Source organism: Tyto alba, unplaced genomic scaffold, assembly GCF_018691265.1.
Source record: "Tyto alba isolate M040663 unplaced genomic scaffold, T.alba_DEE_v4.0 Super-Scaffold_41, whole genome shotgun sequence".
Lineage (NCBI taxonomy): Eukaryota > Metazoa > Chordata > Aves > Strigiformes > Tytonidae > Tyto > Tyto alba.
The window spans coordinates 9,590,610-9,610,632 of record NW_024881317.1 but is presented as its reverse complement, the minus strand read 5'-3'; the positions used below and the strand labels follow the sequence as shown (position 1 = coordinate 9,610,632).

Sequence of the window (20,023 nt, the reverse complement as noted above, 5' to 3'; positions counted from 1 at the left end):
GAGGGGAGTCTGCCTCCTCGGTGTCCTCTTACCACAGCCCCTGTTAGGTGACAAAGTGTGACTGCCACCAGTGAGAGCCTGGGGATCGCTCCAGCCATGGAGTTCACCCTCCCTCCTTGACCCCAGGGAAGCTGGTGCACAGGGTGAGAGAACTGTGGAATTCCCTTCTCTAAAACCAGGGAAAGATGCACGCGGTATCTCCATGCTCTCTTTTCAGGGGTGCCCCAACGCAGGCTCCCATCTCCGAGCTGGCACCGATCTTTGTTCTGGGGCATGGAGAGTTGTCCCTGCTTGTGTAAGGCCAGGAGGAGTAGGGACAATGCGCCTGCTCCCGGGGCAAGGGGAGGGCAGCGACTGCAACCTGCTGGGGTTTATTCCCAGGAACTCACCGGTGCTGCAGTGCAAGGGCTGAACTCCAAAGCCTGCACAGATTTTCTTTCTAAGATGCAGGAGTCTAGTGCTGAGCCTTCTTGGTCATTGTTAGTTGTTTGCTGGTGGGTTCGGGTTTTTTTTGTACAGTACAATTGCTGTTTTCACTATTTTATGAGGTTGTTAGCTTGTCTAGTACTTTTTTGTTTTGCTTTCATGTTGCTTTCAGTTGTATTGATCATCACATTTGCAAATTGCTTTGTTACAAATTAGTTTAGGGCATAGTCACGTAACTGTCTTTTACACAGGATGATCTACAAGTTTTTAGTATCCATATGCAACTTGCCTTCAGGACTTTACCTCGAGCATATTAACACTGTGAAAAAAATAAATCAGCATGCAATCTCAGCTGTTATTGTCAACCTAGTACTCGGAATACTTAAGTTTACTTGAAAGCCTCTTTTTATAATTATGAAAAAAATATTAATATAGTAGAAGAGTTAAGAATCTCACCTTCCATTTCAGTCATCTTATTCCAAGAATTTTAAGCTAGTGTTGAAATCCTTTTGTTATCACACCAGAGAGCCACATTCATTTTTAAGATATTTATTGATGATTGAAAATAATAAGATTCCAATCACTCATATAAAAATAATAAATCTGAGTAAAACGGCATGACTGTTAGAGGTGGAAGGATCCTCATCCTCTGATGTCACCTTACTCCAGTCATCATGGATCCGACAGGGCTGGAAGGATTTTTCCTGAGCACTGGCCGAATCCCACACGGAAGCCATTGCCCTGGCAGTAGCCTAAGGCCAGAAAATAACAGACAGCTTGTTCTGTAAGGACGGCAGGATTTTACCAGGAATAAAAGTGAAGAAAGGCATAAAGAGAACAAAAATGAGTGGAAACATTTCAGAAATGCAATGAGAAGTAAAACAAAAAATACCTGGAAGAGTTCAAGTATCCCAGGAATATGAAAAAAGAGGCAGAAAATGTTAAACACAGCAATATGCAAGTTCAGTGAATTGATCAAAGAGCAAACAAGATGTGCAATATTCCTGTTTTTCAAGCCTAACCTGCAGCATCATCAATCTAACTGGCAAGCTGATTTGCTGCCTGGCTCAGCCTTGCAATTAATAAAGTAAATCTGCATTCTCTTTCTGCAGCATTAGGACTGCTCTTGGGACATTGGGATGCTTATAGCCAGAAAGATGACCATTAAACCCCCTCAAACAGCAGGACCTACCCTTGCAGAATCTGCTTCACTTGCTAAAATAAAGTAGTTTAGTTCAATGAGCATCTATCTGACTCAAAATACTCATTTATTGTCTGTAATATAAACAGGCACTGAAGGTCTGCTGGCTGCTGCTGAAGTTACCGGCTTGTGACAACATCTCTAACTACAGGACGATTCAATCTCTCCCTACTCCTGCGTGGTGGAAGAGATGACATTAGGACGGAGATGCTGCAGTGCCTCTTGCTGCCACAGGCCAGCCAAGCTGCTCCAGAAACAGAATCCATTAGCAAAGCTGCAGACACAGCCAGGGGCTTCTCACCCATCTGGGAAGACTATTCTGGGAAGAAACAGCCAAGGAGACCTACTGTGGCTCTGTGCTACAGCAGCTGATCAAAGGAAGGACACAAGTGGCATATGCTGTATTTTAAGGACTGATTTCATAGTTAAAGATGGATTTCCTAAAATAATGGAATACATCATCTTCCCTGCATGTGATAAAAACCAGCTGCCTTTGAGAAGCCAAGAGGGAGCTGAACAGAACAGACTTTAACCCTAATTCCCACCCTTAACAGGGACCAGTGGAAACCTCCACCGACAAAGAGGATGGGTGGGCTCAGGCTGCAGGGCAGCCAAGGTTACGGCAGCATGAGGACAGACCCTGCCAGCTCTAACCCACAGTGCAGCTCTCACAGCCAGGCTGAAATGAAGTTTTTCCAAGGACAGCAGTGTCTGTAAGTGCTTGCATAACAGCCTGCCCACAGACACCATCCCACTATCTGCTGGGTAATCCTCATTCGTGAGCAAGACTTGAGTAAGACACTTGCTTTAAGGCTCAGCTCTGTTTCCATTTGTCTCATTAGGCTTCACTGCCAGCTTTTCTTTGAGCACTGGCTTACTATTTCAGTCCAGTTTAGTTATCCCTGCTATCAACTATGATTTAGAGCAGTACCAAGGAGCAGCACATTTAACAAAGCAAGCTCTGTGCTGCCAGCAGCATTGGCCTGAGCAGAGTGCCAAGGAGCTACAGAGAGATTTTTGCAGCTGACTGCAGCACACCACCAGCAACCCTTCCCTTGCAATGCTCCCTCCCCAAGACACACTTCTTGGGAAAAATGTATTTCTCATTTTACATGTTAGGGCTCTGAAATAGTTCCCACAAGGGAAGTGAGAACACAAAGTTGAAATAGGAGACTAGAAATTATGGGTTGGGCAGTTGGCAAGAGCTAATGGCACTGTCTCAGGAGAGGATGCAATAGCACTAGCCCTGCCTCAAGGGTGCCTTAAGGCACCGGACCTGCTATACATCAGTAAATAGGAGCAGCTCCCAAACTGTCCCAGCAGACAGCCCCAGCAGCACCTGGATCTCATGAATGGCACGATGCCCTGATCACTACAATCACAAATTGTTGCTATCATAAAATAGCACAGCAGAGCGATTAACGTGAGACTGTCTCACTGGGGCAACGGTGCCTTCATCCAGGTTAACAACAATGCCAATGTGCCATCGTTAAACATTAAAGACATTCAGGATTAAAAGTATTTATTAAGTAATACAGCTTGTTCTGGGCATGAAGAACAACATGGATCATGGTCTAGTCCCATTTGTCCCTCAGCTGGCCACCTTGATCTCCCAAAACTGCAGGGTGCTCACTGCCAATAAGGATGTCAGCACGTAACTCCAGTGGGACGTTCAAACACCTAACTGTACCCTAATTTACAGCTCCTGACATAGTTATTGGAGGGAGATCTGCGACTCTGGAGGGCAACGTGGTACTCTGAATGGCTGGAGGAGTGTTTCTTTGCACTGAATGTATAAGGAGCCTATGGACAGTGGCATCAAATGCCTACATATTGCAGCATGAGTAGTCACTGGGTTGTTGGGAGGCTGAAGGATGTCAGAGGTATTGAGGACTCCTCTGTTTCATCATTTATGTCCCTCTCCAGTACATCTCAATCTTCAGACATTTCAGCATCTTCCTCTGCAAAACTGGCAGCACTTCACAGAAATATGATTTTCAAAGCTATTCCACAAACTGCCAGGTAGGAGGCACTGGAACTCTGGCTGCAGCACTACCAAAACCACTTACGGAGCCATGATGAGGAGACTGGAATACATCCATCTTATTTTTTTTTTTTTTTTCCATCACAGAAAATTACTTGTTTTTTGTTGAAAAGCTTTCTAAAAAAAATGAGGAACTTTAGACTGTTTTAGCAAAAATCCTGAAAGTCCTGGCTAGATTAAGCAGGCACAAGTATGTGAACACATGCTAGCATCACACTGTCATGTCCTTCAGGTCTCTGCTTAGCCATGAGTCACTTACATTTTCTCTGCCCTAAGTCACCTTTGTAAGTGTTTTCTCATCTCTTGAGCCATTTTATTCTCTGTGCAGACTATCTCTCGTCACACCAGCATGATGGAGTTGCTTGAAAGCCAGGTGTGGCACTGGCTGGGTCTCATCTGATGATGCACAACAGCCACAAGATATTACTTAAAAATTCAGTAGGCAGTGTAGCAAAGACACACGCAGGCTTGAATCAAAATTTTCTCATGGCTGTTCTTGCCAAATATTTGCTGCCTCAAAGCCATAAAGGGGTTGACAAGATGAGAGGAAAGGAAAAAATAGATTTGTTTTGCACTAGTCTTTGCATTAAAAAGAAGTAGGAGTGGGATTTAGATCATAGAACACCATGGTAGATTTTAATTCATAAAATCCTTACTTTATCAAGGAAAATTAACTCCATGGCCCAGCATGAAACAGCTCTCAAGCACAGCCCTTTTCAGAGAGAAGCTGGTCAGCTGTTCTAGCAGGCCTCATGCCATTTTCCACATACTTGATTTGCAACACACTTCATTGACTATGCCTATGTTACAAATTGAATACTATTCACAAAATAAATTTTTTCAGCATTTGACAAGCTCTGCTCTATGTGCACACTTGGACTGTGGTGGCAACAATGCATCAGCTGCTTCTAGTCCAGGAGATTTTTGCCCATAAAAGCAAACCTACCTCCATCGCCCCCTTAGCTCTCATGCACAGGCATAGCAAGACCATCAAGTACTTGGCAAAGCAAATAATCTAATCCAGAAAGCATTTATTGCAGGGAAATTTCAATCCACCTGCTTTTGCCTCCTGACAGGTAGGACAGGAACAACTCTGCTGGCATGGCAGGTATGTACAGAACAGCCCCTGTTCCCGCCAGGCTCTTGCGCTACTGGGATCAATCAATCTGTGGAAACATGTCCTTGGTGCAGTGTAAGAGCAGTTGTTTGGCCATTACCTGTCAGAATGATTTCATCTCCATCCTGCAGGAATTTACGAGACTGTCCACTGCCAAGAGGGATTTCTTTTGTTCCGTTCCAGGACAGCTCCAGCATGGAGCCGAAGCTCTCCGGCTCCTGCAGCAAGAATTCATAAACAAATAAACAATTTTTTAGTGTCTGTCTTGCTGTTAAGCTACTTGCTGCTGGAAGTAGACCCACAAATAAGTTAGCTCTACAGAACAGAGTTTTGCTGTTGAATTAATTCATTGGTACGTTGGCCTGTTTTCCTGCCTTTCCATTTTAATTGCTTCCTTGCTACAAACAGCCATGCTTACAGCCATTAGTGGGTGTGTTTAACATAGTGCTAAACCCTGTAAAAGTAGTTCGGGTATGCTACAGCAAGAATGGAAACAAATTGAGGACACTTCTACAAATCCAGTGTATGTAGTCATGTTTTGGATTTTTATTTACATTTTATTCTTCAGAAGAGCAAAGCTGGCAAATGTTCATAAGTCTTTAATGCCAATCTGCAGTACAATAGTTCAAAGAAAGCAAAAAGCACTTCGGAAATGCTCAAAATGGAAGTACAGGTATCCCAACTTGGAAACAACTTAACTGAGGCTGTCTGTCAGACAGCATGAACAGGAGTTATATTTGATGTTTCAGAAAGTGCAAGTTACCCATATATTGCAACAGCTGTCCATGTGGCAGTTCAAGGGGGATAACAGCTTGTCGGGTTAGCTCCAAATACGTAGTATTAGAGAAACTAAAATTTATACCCATGCACTTTTTACAATTTTCTCAGAAATAAAAAGCTGCATTTCGTAGAGCATAAATGGGCCATGTCAGTGCTTGTGCACAGAAATTAATTTGCATCTGTAGTAAAATAGTTCTCAGGGAAAGGAGTACAGGAGAGATTAATAAAACGAAAGCCTTTAACAACAAAAAACCCACCACTTCTCAGTGTGATTTTGGGGCTACCAAAGCATCAGCGCAAAGTGTCTAGGAAAGAACTGCAGATATTTTCAGGGCTACTCAAATCAGGCAGGGCTTACACCCAAAGCCCTACTCTGTTGGTTTCGGACTGCTGACCAGTTCTCAGTAACTGTCATTTAAACACTTACGGGTCCACTGATTGTGCCGGATGCCAGGAGATCTCCAGGGCTGAGGTTGCACCCGTTGATCGAATGATGGGCCAGCTGCTGTTTCATGGTCCAATACATGTGCTGGAGGAAGGAGGAAGATGAGGATAAAGTAATGAAGGACAAACCTCCCTGGGGTGCCATTAGGCTATGCAGAATGTATTGCATTCTCGGGATGATGCTGACAAGACTGTCCCTAAAGAAAAGTTTCCTTATTTAATTAGGAACCTTGAGCAGCCTAAAAGCAACCTCCGCAGTTTCTTAGTGCTGCATTCTCAGTAGTTACTGTGGCCTGGCTGATTGCTTTCTAAATGATGACTGGGAGTTGCTATGTGCATAAAAAACACATATTTTAACATGCAATTTAGACTCTTAAAATTTCTCTTCTTCCAGCTGGATGTCATTTCTCCTCTTCTTCTTCCTCTTTAAGGCAGCACTGCTGACCCAGGATCCATGATTCTGTCCAGTATTTTAATGGCTCTATAGAAAAATCTCCTTATTACTGATTTGCTGATTAAGTTAATTACTATGCAAAGAACCAAATATGAATATAAAATTGATTGAGAAATCCTGCAGCTGGTACATATACTTCTTGGCTTCGATCAGCCTGTAAAGGCAGAGCCACCACGCTGCCCGCAGAGGGGCTGGGGCAGACCTGGGCTCGCAGCGGTGTTGCGGCAGCGAGTCTGCATCTAAACTACCAGCTGTGACTGTGAAGCTGTATTGCAACTCGGCACGGCAAGAGGCCATTCCCTTTGCCAGCAAGTCCTCTGCTCTCACTGCTCCCTGCCAAAGAGCACACAATTTACGATGCTCTGAACACCCCAAACCAAGCCGTGGAACGAGCTGCCCCCTTCTTCAGCACTTGGGCATTCAGGTGTTTCCATCTCACTGGGGGTGAGCTACCACCACCCTTCACCATTTTCCCTCTGTCCCCTACACACACACATGCACCAGGGCTGATCTTCAGCTAATGCAAAAATCAGGGTTTGAAATTGCCTAAGGCTGGAGCTGATGGCATCAGCAAGATTTCAAACAAATAAAAGATACTGGAGTCTTACTTTGAAATTGGATCTGCATATGGTAGTTGGCATGCTCATTCCTTCTCCTGCAGAAAATACAAAATAAGAAACAGGGAAGCAATTTGTTTGTGTTGGATGAAAGATGTTGGAGTCTTTTGATTTTACAGATGGATGGAGACTTCTTTTATCATTGTAATCCCTAGCAAGAAATAAATAATAACATTTTCTGTTGATATGAAGGCCAGCATTTCATAGAAAACAAGCGTGTGGATGGCACCGGGGCAACATCAAGCTGCCTGTTTCCTACTCTCTGCTCTACTACAGCAGCAACACCCGAACCTACTGGTCAGCAGGGCCATGAGCTGGGGGGTCTGAGCTGGGGTAAAATCTGAATCCCACATACATCTTCTCTTTCTTGCCCTGCTCACTCCTGCTCATGCAGGCAGACCCCACAGGGGCCTCCTCATCGTTTGCTGGTCTCCTGGGTGACATTCCTTCCTTGACACATTGCTGCATGGCCAACGGGTGCATGGAGAGCTTTGCCTCTTTGTCTGATGGAGGCAATCAGGGCAGAGGTGGAAAAGGAGGACTGCAGAGCCAAGAGCAAGCTGTCTGAAATACATGGTGCTTCTGCATTCCTTAATTGGCAATTTCAGCTTTATAACCCATTCAGCACTGCCATACCTTTAATAGCAACAAAGAGCTTGATGTCGAAAGTGTAGGGTTCTTTATCCTGAAGGTAGGGCAGCGGCTTTGGATCCTAAAAGCATGTAAAAGGCATCACAGTCTAAACAAGCAGAAAGGAAAAATTCCACAAGCCATCCCAGTGACTTTTTGTTTAACCAGCCTGTGCCGCACACCCCATTTACTTCACTGTTGTTACTGCTTGGATTATTGCTTTGCTTGCTCTCATGCACACACTTTTAAAGATCTTTCTGAGCAGATGTGGTATCCATATAAACCGATTCCTTTTTCTGCACGTGGTCTCCAAAAGCCCTCTCCATCATTATGGCGTGGATGTTAATCCAAAACAAATACAGTGCTAACACACCTTTGCTCTGTGCCTGCACAGAGAAGATGAACAGTTCTCTGCAAGACTCTTTATTATCTTTTTCAATTTTAACTAAATGTCTACATAATGCAGATGATTTGAAATGCTTGAACAAAGTGTTTTGGCTTGAGTATACTCTCTCCCCACTGCTTGCTGGATGCAAAGTGCTACCAAACGCTAACAAGAAGCTCTTTGATCAGTTTATTTTCCAGGTGGTATAAGGTTGATTTTTCTGCCCTGCTCAAGCAGGCAGGATGACAGCTCAGGGAACCATGTGCCAGCGCCAGTGACATCAATGAGCATTTGGACTCAGAGGGCCCAGGGTGCTTTCATATGTTTGGAAGTGGGATCACACTTGTAAACTCTATGAAGAAAGTTCTTGGCATTGACACAGCTCAGTGATTTCTACTGATGGGACCTATCAGTTCTGCTGAGATTTTTCTAGCACTGCTTTTCCTTTATTTCAGCCCTTTCTCTCACTAACCTGGACAGGGTTTGGCAACACGAATGGCATGAGAGCTTCCATGGTAACAACCCAAGGAGAGATGGTTGTGCCAAAGCTCTTGCTCAGGAATGGACCCAAAGGAACGTATTCCCATTTCTGGATGTCGCGGGCTAGGAAGAGAAAATCCAAAGCCATGCTGTTAAACATATCCTAGAAGTTGTGCAGCCATCACATCTGTGAAAATGTAACACAGATTGGGAATGTTATCACCACCCTTTTCTAGCTATTGTGCCCAAATCCTGATTTAAATCCATCCCTTTCAGACCCTTCAACCAATTTTCTTAAACCAGTTAGATTAGGAAGAAAAGTCGTCAATAATTAAAACTAGTCAGGCCATCCTCATATAACCAGTATTTTTAATCCCAGTTTAAATAATGCTTTTACACTCATCTAATGGTCCATGCCAGACGTAGGGCCAATTTCTGCATAGATTTAACTAGTTGAGACTGAGAGATTTGTGATTGCCAAATCCTTTTCCTACTCCTGACACTGAAATCAATCCTCTCTTGGAATCACCATCCTTAGGGCTGCACCATCCCTAGCTGGAAGAAACTAGACTGATATTAGCTCTTTCATAAGTAAATAAATCTTCATTAGGCAGCAATTTCTGCTGCTACTGATTGATCAAAGATGGATTGAGATAGAGCCTGAGAAATGCAGACAGCATTTCATTTTCATCCCTTTCAACCATACCCAGCGGTTTCAGTGATTGCTATTCTACTATTAAAACATATAATTTATCCCTCTCTAAGGTTTCCCGTGACGCTGTAACCCCCTCTCCAGGCAGACTCCCGCAGCAGCGGTTACCGCTCCAGTCATTCATAAGGACCATCCCAAAGATGTGCTCATGGGCTCTGCTGATAGGAATTGGCTCCCCATACTTGTTTCCAGGACCTACAAAGAATGCCTGAAATTGGAAAACAAAATGTTGATTAAGGAAATTTTTGAAGCTAAAAATCTTTACTGCTGTCGTGGTTTAACCCCAGCTGGCAATTAACCACCAGGCAGCTGCTTGCTCACTGTCCCCTCCACCAGTGGGATGGGGGAGAGAAGCGGGGGAAAAAAAAGAAAAATGTGTGGGTTGAGATAAAGACAGTTTAATAGGACATAAAAGGAAGGGAAAATAATAAGAAAATATACAAATCAAGTGATGAACAATACAATTGCTCACCACCCACTGACCAAACCCCAGCCAATCCCCAAGCCACGGTGCCCCCCAGCCAGATCCCCCCCAGTTTATACACTGGGCTTGACATCATATGGTACGGAATACCCCTTTGGCTTGTTTGGGTCAGCTGTCCTGGCCGTGTTCCCTCCCGGCTTCTTGTGCACCCCCAGCCTCCCCTGGCCAGGCAGCATGAAAACTAAGATGCCCTTGACTTAGTATAAACACTGCTTAGCAACAGCTAAAACATCAGTGTGTTATCAACATTATTCTTACACATTATTCTTATCCTAAATCCAAAACACAGCACTATACCAGCTACTAGGAAGAAAATTATCTTTATTCCAGCTGAAACCAGGGCAACGGCACAGAGGGTTACACACACAAGCAACAGAGGATGGCAGGATGGGATTTTGCATTATTTCCCACACACAAATAGACAAAACCCACGCCCTACTCCCTCTTTCTTCCCCTCCGTGAAGCTGGCAGGCTTGAAATACTTAAGAGCACAGTGTTGCTACGAGCCAGTCACTAAACAAGGGCATGATGTTGTCAAAATGCAGGAGCAAAATAGTGTCTCCTCATTGCAATCCAGATGCAGGATAGGTTTGCCCACTGAAGTGACTCTGCTACAGACAGTGAACAGGAAAGAGTTTAAAGTCATCTGAGGGGATGCTGAACGTGGCTGGAGCCTGTCATGACAGTGGGGAAGAGGAGGCAGGTGGAGAGATGTGCCCACCAAGGAAAACAGGTCATGAACCGCGTGCCTGCGCTTGCTCCCTTAGAAAATGTACAGCCCGAGCATGTGGCAGGGAATTCTGCAGGGAATCTCAGTCATCTCTTTCTGTCAACAGCATGCAAGTTTCTTCTTCCAAAGCCTTCATCGGTCTAAATCCACTTTCACGGCAGCCAGCAGTAAAACTCAGGCCGCAAAACAGAGGTAGGGCAGCACTTTGTGTACCCCACTTTATGGGACTGCCTCTCACTTTATAGCATTGATCTGCAAAGCATACAGCATTAAAAGCTTTCAGTTCATTTTTAGTACCATTTCCCTTAATATTAGATTTCTTCCACATTTTTTTATTCTTTTAAGGGGATAGATGGGGAATAAATAATATAAAAATTATATAATACATAACGAACAATCCTATAAAACTCTCCATTCTGGACCACACTAAGCCACAAGAAGATGCACCTTACAAGGATGTCTTGTTACAACACCCACAGCACAGGTTTCATTTTTCCAGCCAGAAGGATGAGGAGTTTGAATTGCACTCCCAAGAACTCACGGCTTCATCTACTCTAGATTCAAGGCACTGACAGCCTGTACTTCCAAAATCCCCAGCGTCCATTAAAAGATCCTGGCTGCTGTGCAGAGGTAGCTGCTAACCAGACAGCAGGCTGTGGTGTCTGATAGAAGGAATTATGCCTGCCTGCTTCCAGACTGCTGCACTAGTGCTTAAATGTGGCCAGATGAGCTGTTTCCAGCCTGAAAGCTGTATTAGCAAACCACTCAATGAGCTAATGCACCCTGCAACTTGTCAGAGGAGAGTTTCCCCCCCTAGAAATCTTTATTGCCTGCTGCACAGACTGCTCAGAGGGAAACACAAGAATGGATCTTATGAGACATTCATTTTAGAAGCAGCTAAACCTACCTTTTATCTCCTGTTTTTATTTTAATGTTTTTCAAGTCGTGGGGGAAAAAAGCCCCATCTTACCATTTCTAGCTCGATATCCAGACGTTTACAAGCACCAAACAGTGGAGGTTTATCTGTGAGTAGAAGGAAGAGTATTTTGCAGTAGGTAGGGAGGTAGGGACATAAAACTAACAGCCAGAAGAAACAGAGAAGCTGATGCTGCCTGGCTTGTAAACACAAGATGGACTTAACTCAAGGCTTTCTCTTGCCCTGATCCCAGGCTAGACTTTAGACAAGGCACCCCAGACCCTTCCTCTCCAATATTCTATGTGGAAGAAACATTTAAAGAAAAACAAAACAAAACAAAAAACACCAAAGCCACATTAAAAGCCTACTATGGACTCACCATTGTCAGGTCTCATTTGCCCCACAGGTCTCCGGATGGGCGTCCCAGACACCACAACAGACGATGCCCGGCCGTGATAACCAACAGGTAAGTGCAGCCTTGTGAGAGAGCACCACAGAGCATGGGTTAGCTGTGTAACCATCGTCACCCAGAGCGGCTTTTCAGGGTAGAAGCACCTCAGAGATGCGAGGTACGAGGAGAGAGCTCTGCATAGATGGGCATGGACATTCACACCTTACTTGCTCTGAGAGAAAGACATAAACAAGCTATAGTCCAAAACCACATGGCTGTGTTAATGCACTTTTGTGCCACTGCCTTCTTGTCGCTCAGCAAAAAACAATTTCTTAGGTAAATCTGTCTTTGAACCAGAGGTCTGCACTGCAATAAGTGCAGCTGCTGCAATGAAATGCAATGCAAACTCAGCTAAGCCTGGGGAAATGTGATTTCCAGTTGTTATCAGAATCTTGACAGTCAGATTCTCATCTGCTATGAACTCAAATCAGTATTTTGCAGAAAGACTACTCAGATCTTTTAAAAAGTATATATATACGTGCAGATAAACAAAATAATGCTGCATCAGTTCTAAACCTGAATTACCCACCAGTTAGGCATTAAAGCATTCTCCTTCCCTCTGAACATGATCCCAATGTTTGTGGCATGTTGGCGTGAAGAATAGAAATCTGTGTAATCTCCTGTGTGGAAAAGAGTCCATAAAATAGGGATCAATGGTAGACAAGTCCCCCATCTTCTGGGGCTAAAGCACAGAGTATGCTGCCGGCAATGAAAAGAGCAGAAAAGGAGACAGTGAGAGTGCTAAGCGGAGGCATGTAACAACATTTGATATTATTAGCATGGGGATGTAATTAATAGCATAAATGTGGTGATTAATAATTCACCTATAAATTATGCATGCAAAACTGGCCTTTTTTTTTTTTTTTTTTTTTTTTTTTTAAGCATTGAGTAGAAAAGCAGGGGGTGAAAGTGCAAGGACATAAAGCAGCAGCCAGCATTCCAGAGGCAAGCCCAGTCCCACTGCTCTTTCTGTCCTGCCAGTGGTACCCAGGTGGAGGGAACCGGCTCATACTCAGGGCATCTGCTGCCCTCTGCTGCTATCCCTGGCAAACAGCTCCCCACCCTCCGGATAAATGGGAAATCAGGGCATCTGGGGGAAAAAACTCAACTTGGGAGGGGACCTTTGCATTACGTTGTTTCGCAAGCTCAGTAACTTATCTTGCAGCCCCAGCAGAGGATACAACCAGTGCTTGCTCACAGGACGAGCACAAATCATTCACAGGGCAGCACTGAACATAAGTGTGATGGAAACCTAAATAACTTGTAGCTGCATGATGCAGCTGATGTCATACTGCCAGGGCATTCGCAGCACTTGCGAACGCTAGGAGCCAGCAATTTTTTGACAAGATATATTCAACCTGAAACTATTTTCAGGAGGGTATCACAACTAGGGAAACTCAGCACGGTTCCTTTGGGCCAGGCTAGACTTTGTCCCAAACCAGGGCTGTACCCCACAAGAGCCAGAAGCCCAGTGGGAACAGGGCTGGGCTGGGAAATGGACACCTTCACATCCCTGCTTCTGGGAAGGTCACATCCCCCAAGTGATTTTGATCAAGTTGGCTTGGGTCCAAATATAAATTTCTGTTAAAAACAGGAAAATGTTTGTGTATCTATATAGATACACTAACTCCAAAGCAGTCCATGGCCTCATGCGAGTGGAGGTAAGATCTAGGATGCAAAGCAATCACCTGGGAGTGGAGACTCACACTTGTTTACCAGGCTATGCTGGAGTATCTGCCTTGCAAAACTTTGGAAGAGCTGAACTATTTTCTGATGGCAAAAGGGGAAAATGTTGGAAACTGAATGTTTCTTTCCTGGCTCTAGTCACAAAGGCCTTTGGTGATGCCAATCTGATGACAAGAATTATGTGGCACCAGACAGTCCTGATTTAGTGAAAAATGCATCCAGGAATTTTCTGGCTGCTCTTGAGCTTCCCCAGGCTTTTATTCTTTTGCCACAGACAGCACCTACCTTTCATTATGTGCAATAATCTACTTCTGGCTCCTGCAAAACCCATTCCCTGTCACAGCTATGATCTGTCTGTCTGAGCAGGCTGGAAATAAAGCAGCTTCTCTGGGTGGGAGCAAAGGGCAGCACTGAGCAGCCCTCAGCTGTGGGAGACTCACCAATGTGGGCTGGCAAGTGCATCGTCGCAGAAGCTTGAGGTACAAACGCTCTGAAATGAAAAACAGACTTCAGCTCTCAGAAAATTTGCAGCTCTTGCCCCTAAGTGGTTTAGAAGCATGTAAGAGGCTGAGTTGCTCTCCTAGCTCCTTGATTTATTTTGCAAAGCCTTGCAACAAAACAAAACAAAACAAACAAAAAAAACCCCAAACTTGCAGAAAAACTAAGATGACTGCACAGGCTGCTGTTGCCTGGGATAGTTACAACTGACAGGAGCACCCGTTGGGGTGCGAGCGGGAAGGGGGGCACACTTGGGGTGAGCTGGCTGGTTTCCAAGGGGCACAGAGAAACACCCCATTCTCATGCACACAGCTGAGCAGGTCACTACTGCCTCTGCTGTGTGGAAAGGATGATTTTATGGGGTGTGGTGCCCAATTTGAACTGCTGGGCCTGCTCAGGGAAGGGCCCCGGTTCAAGCAGTGGTTCAACCCCTCTCCTGCACACGTATGCCCAAATCACCCCAGCAAGACAGGGAGGAATGGCTCCTGCTTGCTGCTGGGGCAGGCTTGCAGTGTTTAAAGCATCACTCCAGACAAACAAGGTGTGTGATTAATGGACACCCACGTTTTCCATCAGCGCAGCACAGAGCCGAGCACAGTGCTCCCCTCCCACCCCTGCACCAGCGTGCTGCCCTGTATCTGAAGCCAATCTGCAACAACAGATTTGGTTTTAGCCAAGTCAGGCAGTTTTTGAGAAGCAATCGGAGTGGTCTCCCCACGCCAGAAGATGCTCCAGGCAGGGCAGTGCTGGAGGAGGTGGGAGCAGAGGAGTGGAAACCCTTGCAGCCACGTCTTCATCGAAGGCCACGGTGGCGGGGATGTGCTCAGAGAGCAGCGGGAGCCCAGGCAGCCCAGCTCAGCCCTCCCCAGGGAGACGGCACGTCTGGGCACTCCCCAGCGCAGAGCTCCGTGTTCCCAGGTGGAGGGGGACACCCCGGATCTGTGTGCAGTTAAAGGATTAATCAGAGACGTAATTAGGAGAGAGAAGCTCTCAGCATGCTCAGACCCCCAGTTAATTCCCATGTGGCAGGTGGCCACATTCAGACTTTTGATTTTGGTGCCTTGGATCACCACCGAGTGATGGGGGTGACACGGGGCACCGCTGAACGGCCACCGCGCCCCGCAGCAATGCTCTGCTCCCTCACCTCCTCCGCAGCTCCGTGTTGTCCCTCAGGGCTGGCTCGCCGGCTGACAGCAGCTTCTGGAGAAAAGCCCTCGCCTCCGTCCACGCCGCCCAGCCCAGCCCCATGAAGGCATTGAGTGTAGGCTGACAGGCGACACAGAGAGGTGGGGGGGTGGCAGATAAAAGACCATGTTTTTGTGCTTAACCTTCGCCTGCAGGGAAGATGTCCTGCACTTTCATAGCGGCAGTGCCTGCCCGGATTGCCCATCCTCCCTCCTCAGAACTGCCTGCACTCCTGTCCCCAAGTCCTCTGAAGCAGGACCTGATGCGTGTTTGCATCGTGCTTGTCCTAACACACTACTTCAGACCTTAGCAGCTTTGCGATCTCAGCTAGCTGTAACCAGAGGTCATTTGTACTTACTTTTACCCTTAACATAATCTCCTGTCATTAAAATCCCATCCGATACCTTGCCATGAAGCGTTGAAGGCACAAACGGAATTGAACTAATGTTTAGACTTTGTGTCAGACCCTTGCATTGCCAAAGTCTGATGGAACTTTCAGGGAAAATGTCCTCTGGACCCCTGATGCCTCTGCTTTCCTTGCTATTGCAGGTGTGATGAGATTTCCCTGTAAGCAGAACCCGCCTGATCACACATTTTCAGTTCATGTTGATAATGTCACCACAGGCTGCTAAAATCCCTTACAGAGTATTTCTAATATGTGCATGGAAATTATAAAAACAGACTCTGATAAATACCTGGTCAAAGACATGCTGATGTTTGGCAAGAGCTGGTCCATTGAACAGATGTTTAATGACACTGAGGTCCAAAATCTGGTCTCCAATTGCTACCCCGAGCCTGTGCCTAGGCTGCAAAGCAGCAAGAGGGGTGGAAGAGAAGAAGAGTTTTTGCTTGTACCCACAAATCCTCCAAAGAGGGCATGAGGGAAGACAGTGACCACAGAGAGTTCGATCCACCAGGGACAAGGGTCTGATAGCACTGCCACTGACCATTAAATGCTAGTCGATGAGACTAGCTGCTGAAAAATGTTAAGAACTTGAGACAGAGCATCATTGCAGACTCCCTGCAGACCTCGAGAGATGGGAGAGAGCCTTCTCGTCATCCCCATCTTTTTGGGGAAGGACAAGACAAGAAGCAGAGATTTCTTTCCCTGCTCCCTTTCCCCCAGGAGTATTTGCTCACCCCTCATTAATGACAAGCATTGCAGAATAAGCCCATACATCCGAAATACACCGTGAAGTAGGAAAATCCTACTCCTCCTACAGGTGGGGAACTGAAGCATCAACGGACTATGGACAGGATTGATCTCATCCCTATAACCATGTATTTGGAGAGAGAAACATGCATTTCTGCACCACAGCTCCTCCCCAGAAGTCGAAGGGTGCTCTGGACTCCACTGGTGATACTGGGAATGTAGCACATCTTGCTCAGCCACATTATTTCTGTACAACGAATGAGGCTGCCCTACGTAACCCATCCTGATGCCATGCAAGGAGCCCACCACTTGCTCGCCAGCCCTGGCCTAGATCCTCGCCACCGGCACAGCTTCCCACGCGTACGGCAGAGCGTGGCTGCGCTCGCCGGCCAGATGCCACCGAAGACACAAAGTCCCTCTTCACCCGGCGCAGCTCTGGCAGGGCCGGCGCCCAGCGTGTGCGGAGCCGGCGGCGACGGCGGGGATGCAGCACGGGCCATCCCACTGCAGCTCTGCCACAGCTGCACGGGGCGGGGAGGGGAGGGGGCATGCAAATGTCACTAAAAAACACTGCAAATTTCAATTATTCGTGTCTTTAGGCAAAGACAAACTAGTTGCAGACGTTATGAAAACTGGTTTACCAAAAGGGAGTAACTGTGAAAATCCATGCTATTAAACCTATTTTATAACCTTTAATTTCTAAACAAGATTCAAAATGTGATAATTATTTATTCAGCAAACATTCCCGCAGAAAAAAAACTAAAGGTCACGTCAGCTTAATTTGTAACTGGGATGGTCAGGAAAGACATCAACTGCTTTAGCTTGAAATCGTTAAAACGTTGTGCTAGTTTTAGAACACTGCTTTCCTAAATAATTTCTGGAAGCCCTTGCCTGTCTTTTCATAGGGTTTGAGTGAAGATGTTTGCTTCAGAGAACAGTTACTGGAGAAGGCAGAAAAATAATCCAAACTTGCTAGATAGCAACACACGTGTCTAGGAAGAGATTAAACAAGCCATCTTGGTTTTATCTTTGGAAAATACCACATCAGAAAACACAATCTTCTGGTTTAAATTCTTTTTCTTTTTTAAAAAGAATGGATAAGCATGGATAAGCCCATCGGGCTCTGAGAGATGTGAGGTTCAGCCTAGCTGGGCTCAGTCCTCATGAAAATGGGAATTGGCAGCTACTATCTCCTTAGAATAAAAGTTGAACCATATTTTCTTCTGTGATCATAAAATATATAAGGCCCTGGCCCTGTATACCCAATAAAACACAACAGGTCATCTGCACATTTTGTGCCCTGGTTTAATGCTTTTGCAGCCACCAAACAAGCTCACCAAAAGCAGGCTCTTGACAGACCAGAAAACAACACTCGTTTGCAAATCCAGTGTTTTCAATTCAGACTTCCCTTATGTCAACTGATGTTGTGCAAGAGGGACTGGGTGCTACAGAATTAACAGCAGATTAAAATAAATATTTCATGTGGCTTCTTAAGAGTGACTGTGCGATTATACTCGGTCACGAAGAAAATGAGGGATCGAGTTTAAAAGAGAGTCAGTGTGAACTGTGCCATGCCTCTACTTAGAAAGGATCAAACACAGATCTAATGATCTCACAAAAGCAGTCAAAACCATACAAAAACTACTGTATTATCCAAAGTACTTCTAAGTATTAACATAACTTTTTCTTTTGTGAAATTTCAAAGAAGCTGTCATCAAAATAACCACTTTAAGAAAAAAGACAATGTGGCAGCTACAGTTTTGCTGTCAAGTCAGGAAGCCCGTGCAAGTGTCTCAGGCTGTGAAGTTTTCCTTTATCCCAGGTTGCATGAATTTCTGCTCTTATTCGTAGCCTTGGAACAACTACAACACCCCAAGGACAAAGTTTGCTGTTACTCACCTCCTCCTTAGTGGAGAAAACCCCATAGGGGAGATTTTGGAGAGGAAAATCTGAGTCCTTGTCTACCTGGATGAAAGACATGCTGAACCCCGAGCGGTCTCTGCTGACGGAGAGCACCCACCTCCCGGGCTGCTACCCGACTTCCTAAGCAGAAGATCCTCTCCAGATGTTGTAACCCAGAGCACGGAAGCACCAAATCCCACCCTCCCTCCTCAGCCCCAAACCAATCGCTGATCCGTCTCCATCCCACCCCTCTGCCTGCTCCCCTGGGCAGTGGTTAATCAGTGCCTGAGGTTTGCATGAGTCAGCAGCTGTGAACTGGTCCCCGCGAGGGAGCAGTGGAGAAACACCAACGGGCTCTTCCTGCCCAATAAACCCTCCCGTGAAACTGGGGCCGCCTGTTCCCAGGTACGCTGCTGTGGGTGGAGGATGGGAGCAGACAGCTCCAAGAGCGGAGGTAACCCCACACACTGACCTGAGGGGTCACTTCTGCGCCAGAGCGATGGTGAAATGACCGTGCCCACACCGCCGAGCGGCTCTTCCACCGGGAGCTCAGCAACCCCAGGAAGTTGCACAACTCACACCTGAAACTGCACTTTGCTTTTTAGTTTTGTAACGCTGCACCTGAGTGAGTCCTTCCATTTTCTCCAGACAGTTCCAGCAGCTTAAAAACAGAGATATATCTGTAATCAACCATAAAGAACAGGGAAGTTGGTCTTTCTGCTCCCAGTCCCAGCTTTCTCCCACCTGCAGAAGGAAACTCACCTGTATTCAGGAAAAGTAGAAACCAACAAGGAAAGATCATTGAAATTAGAACTAAATAGCATGGACCACCCCTTTTCAATAAAAATGGTTGGACACTTGTGGCTGCCAAGGCAAAGAACTGGTTTCCTGCTCAATTTTTTTTTTTTTTTTGGAAGACAAGAGTCATTAGAAGAAATGCAGCAAGCTGTACAGCCAGATATTCAGTGTAAGATGACACAACAGCATCGATGACAGCCCATCTGTGACAGCTCTTCACTAATGGAGATGCAAACTCACGTGGTGCTGCTTGAAAAGGGGTCTTAATTAATACAATGCCTAGCACAACCTCTTGTAAAAATGCCTGTAAAATTCCTGTAGCTAAGGTACATCTCCATCCTACTTACTGTCAGAAATGTTTTTAACACAGTGAAGATGCTTCACGCAAAGGTTACAGGACTTAGGTAGAACCTGCTTATCCCAAAAAACAAACCAAAAACATCTTGAAAGCTTGTGCAGCACATCTTGAAAAGATGTATTTACTCAAGTGCGTTGTAGTGCTGTGAATGTGCTGATATTAAAATGTTCATATGCTAACCTCAAGCTGATGACACAAAATATAAAGCGTCACTAGTTACCCAGATCGAGCAGCAGATCAACCACCATGATAACACAGAGCCAGTGCCAAAGCAAACAAAGATTACATGCAATTCTTAAGCGTCAATACTCTTAACTCTCAGAAACCTGCGCAAGCCAGGCCAAAAGAGGTTTATTAGATCGCTTTGAGAATGATAGGTGTGGAAGCAAATTGCCCGATGCTGATCTGCTTCCCTGTCAGCACTGCCGGGCACTGCAAGGCAAGCTTCCCCTCAGCACAGTTTGTTTCCTACTGTACAATGGAGGGCCAGAGGAGTTGTTGCTTCATGAGGGGTGGTGGTAAAGGGAGTAAGTGAATTCTAAAGGCAGTCGCTTTTCTTGTACTTTTTCTTC

At 45.6% G+C, this 20,023-nt stretch overlaps 1 protein-coding gene across 1 annotated transcript; it reads right to left on the bottom strand.

The window, feature by feature from the left end:
* Positions 1–1,039: 1,039 nt before the first annotated feature.
* On the bottom strand, positions 1,040–18,427 carry FAH (fumarylacetoacetate hydrolase). Its single transcript, XM_009969782.3, has 14 exons — positions 18,293–18,427; positions 15,936–16,046; positions 15,200–15,321; positions 13,998–14,047; positions 12,401–12,491; positions 11,800–11,897; positions 11,475–11,527; positions 9,399–9,498; positions 8,571–8,701; positions 7,720–7,795; positions 7,075–7,121; positions 5,996–6,097; positions 4,889–5,006; positions 1,040–1,178 (listed from the first exon to the last, which is right to left on the bottom strand). The coding sequence occupies exons 1-14, from the start codon at positions 18,371–18,373 to the stop codon at positions 1,099–1,101; spliced, it is 1,260 nt and encodes a 419-aa protein (XP_009968084.2). The 5' UTR covers positions 18,374–18,427; the 3' UTR covers positions 1,040–1,098.
* Between the last annotated feature and the right edge of the window lie 1,596 nt (positions 18,428–20,023).

Excerpts from the sequence above, each read along its gene's own strand:
- FAH (XM_009969782.3), bottom strand. The coding sequence starts at position 18,373 with ATGTCTTTCATCCAGGTAGACAAGGACTCAGATTTTCCTCTCCAAAAT. Across the intron at positions 15,322-15,935 it reads ATCAGCATGTCTTTGACCAG|CCTACACTCAATGCCTTCAT; the intron begins GTATTTATCAGA and ends GTCGCCTGTCAG. Across the intron at positions 12,492-13,997 it reads GCACTTGCCAGCCCACATTG|GAGATTACACAGATTTCTAT; the intron begins GTGAGTCTCCCA and ends TTTTCCACACAG.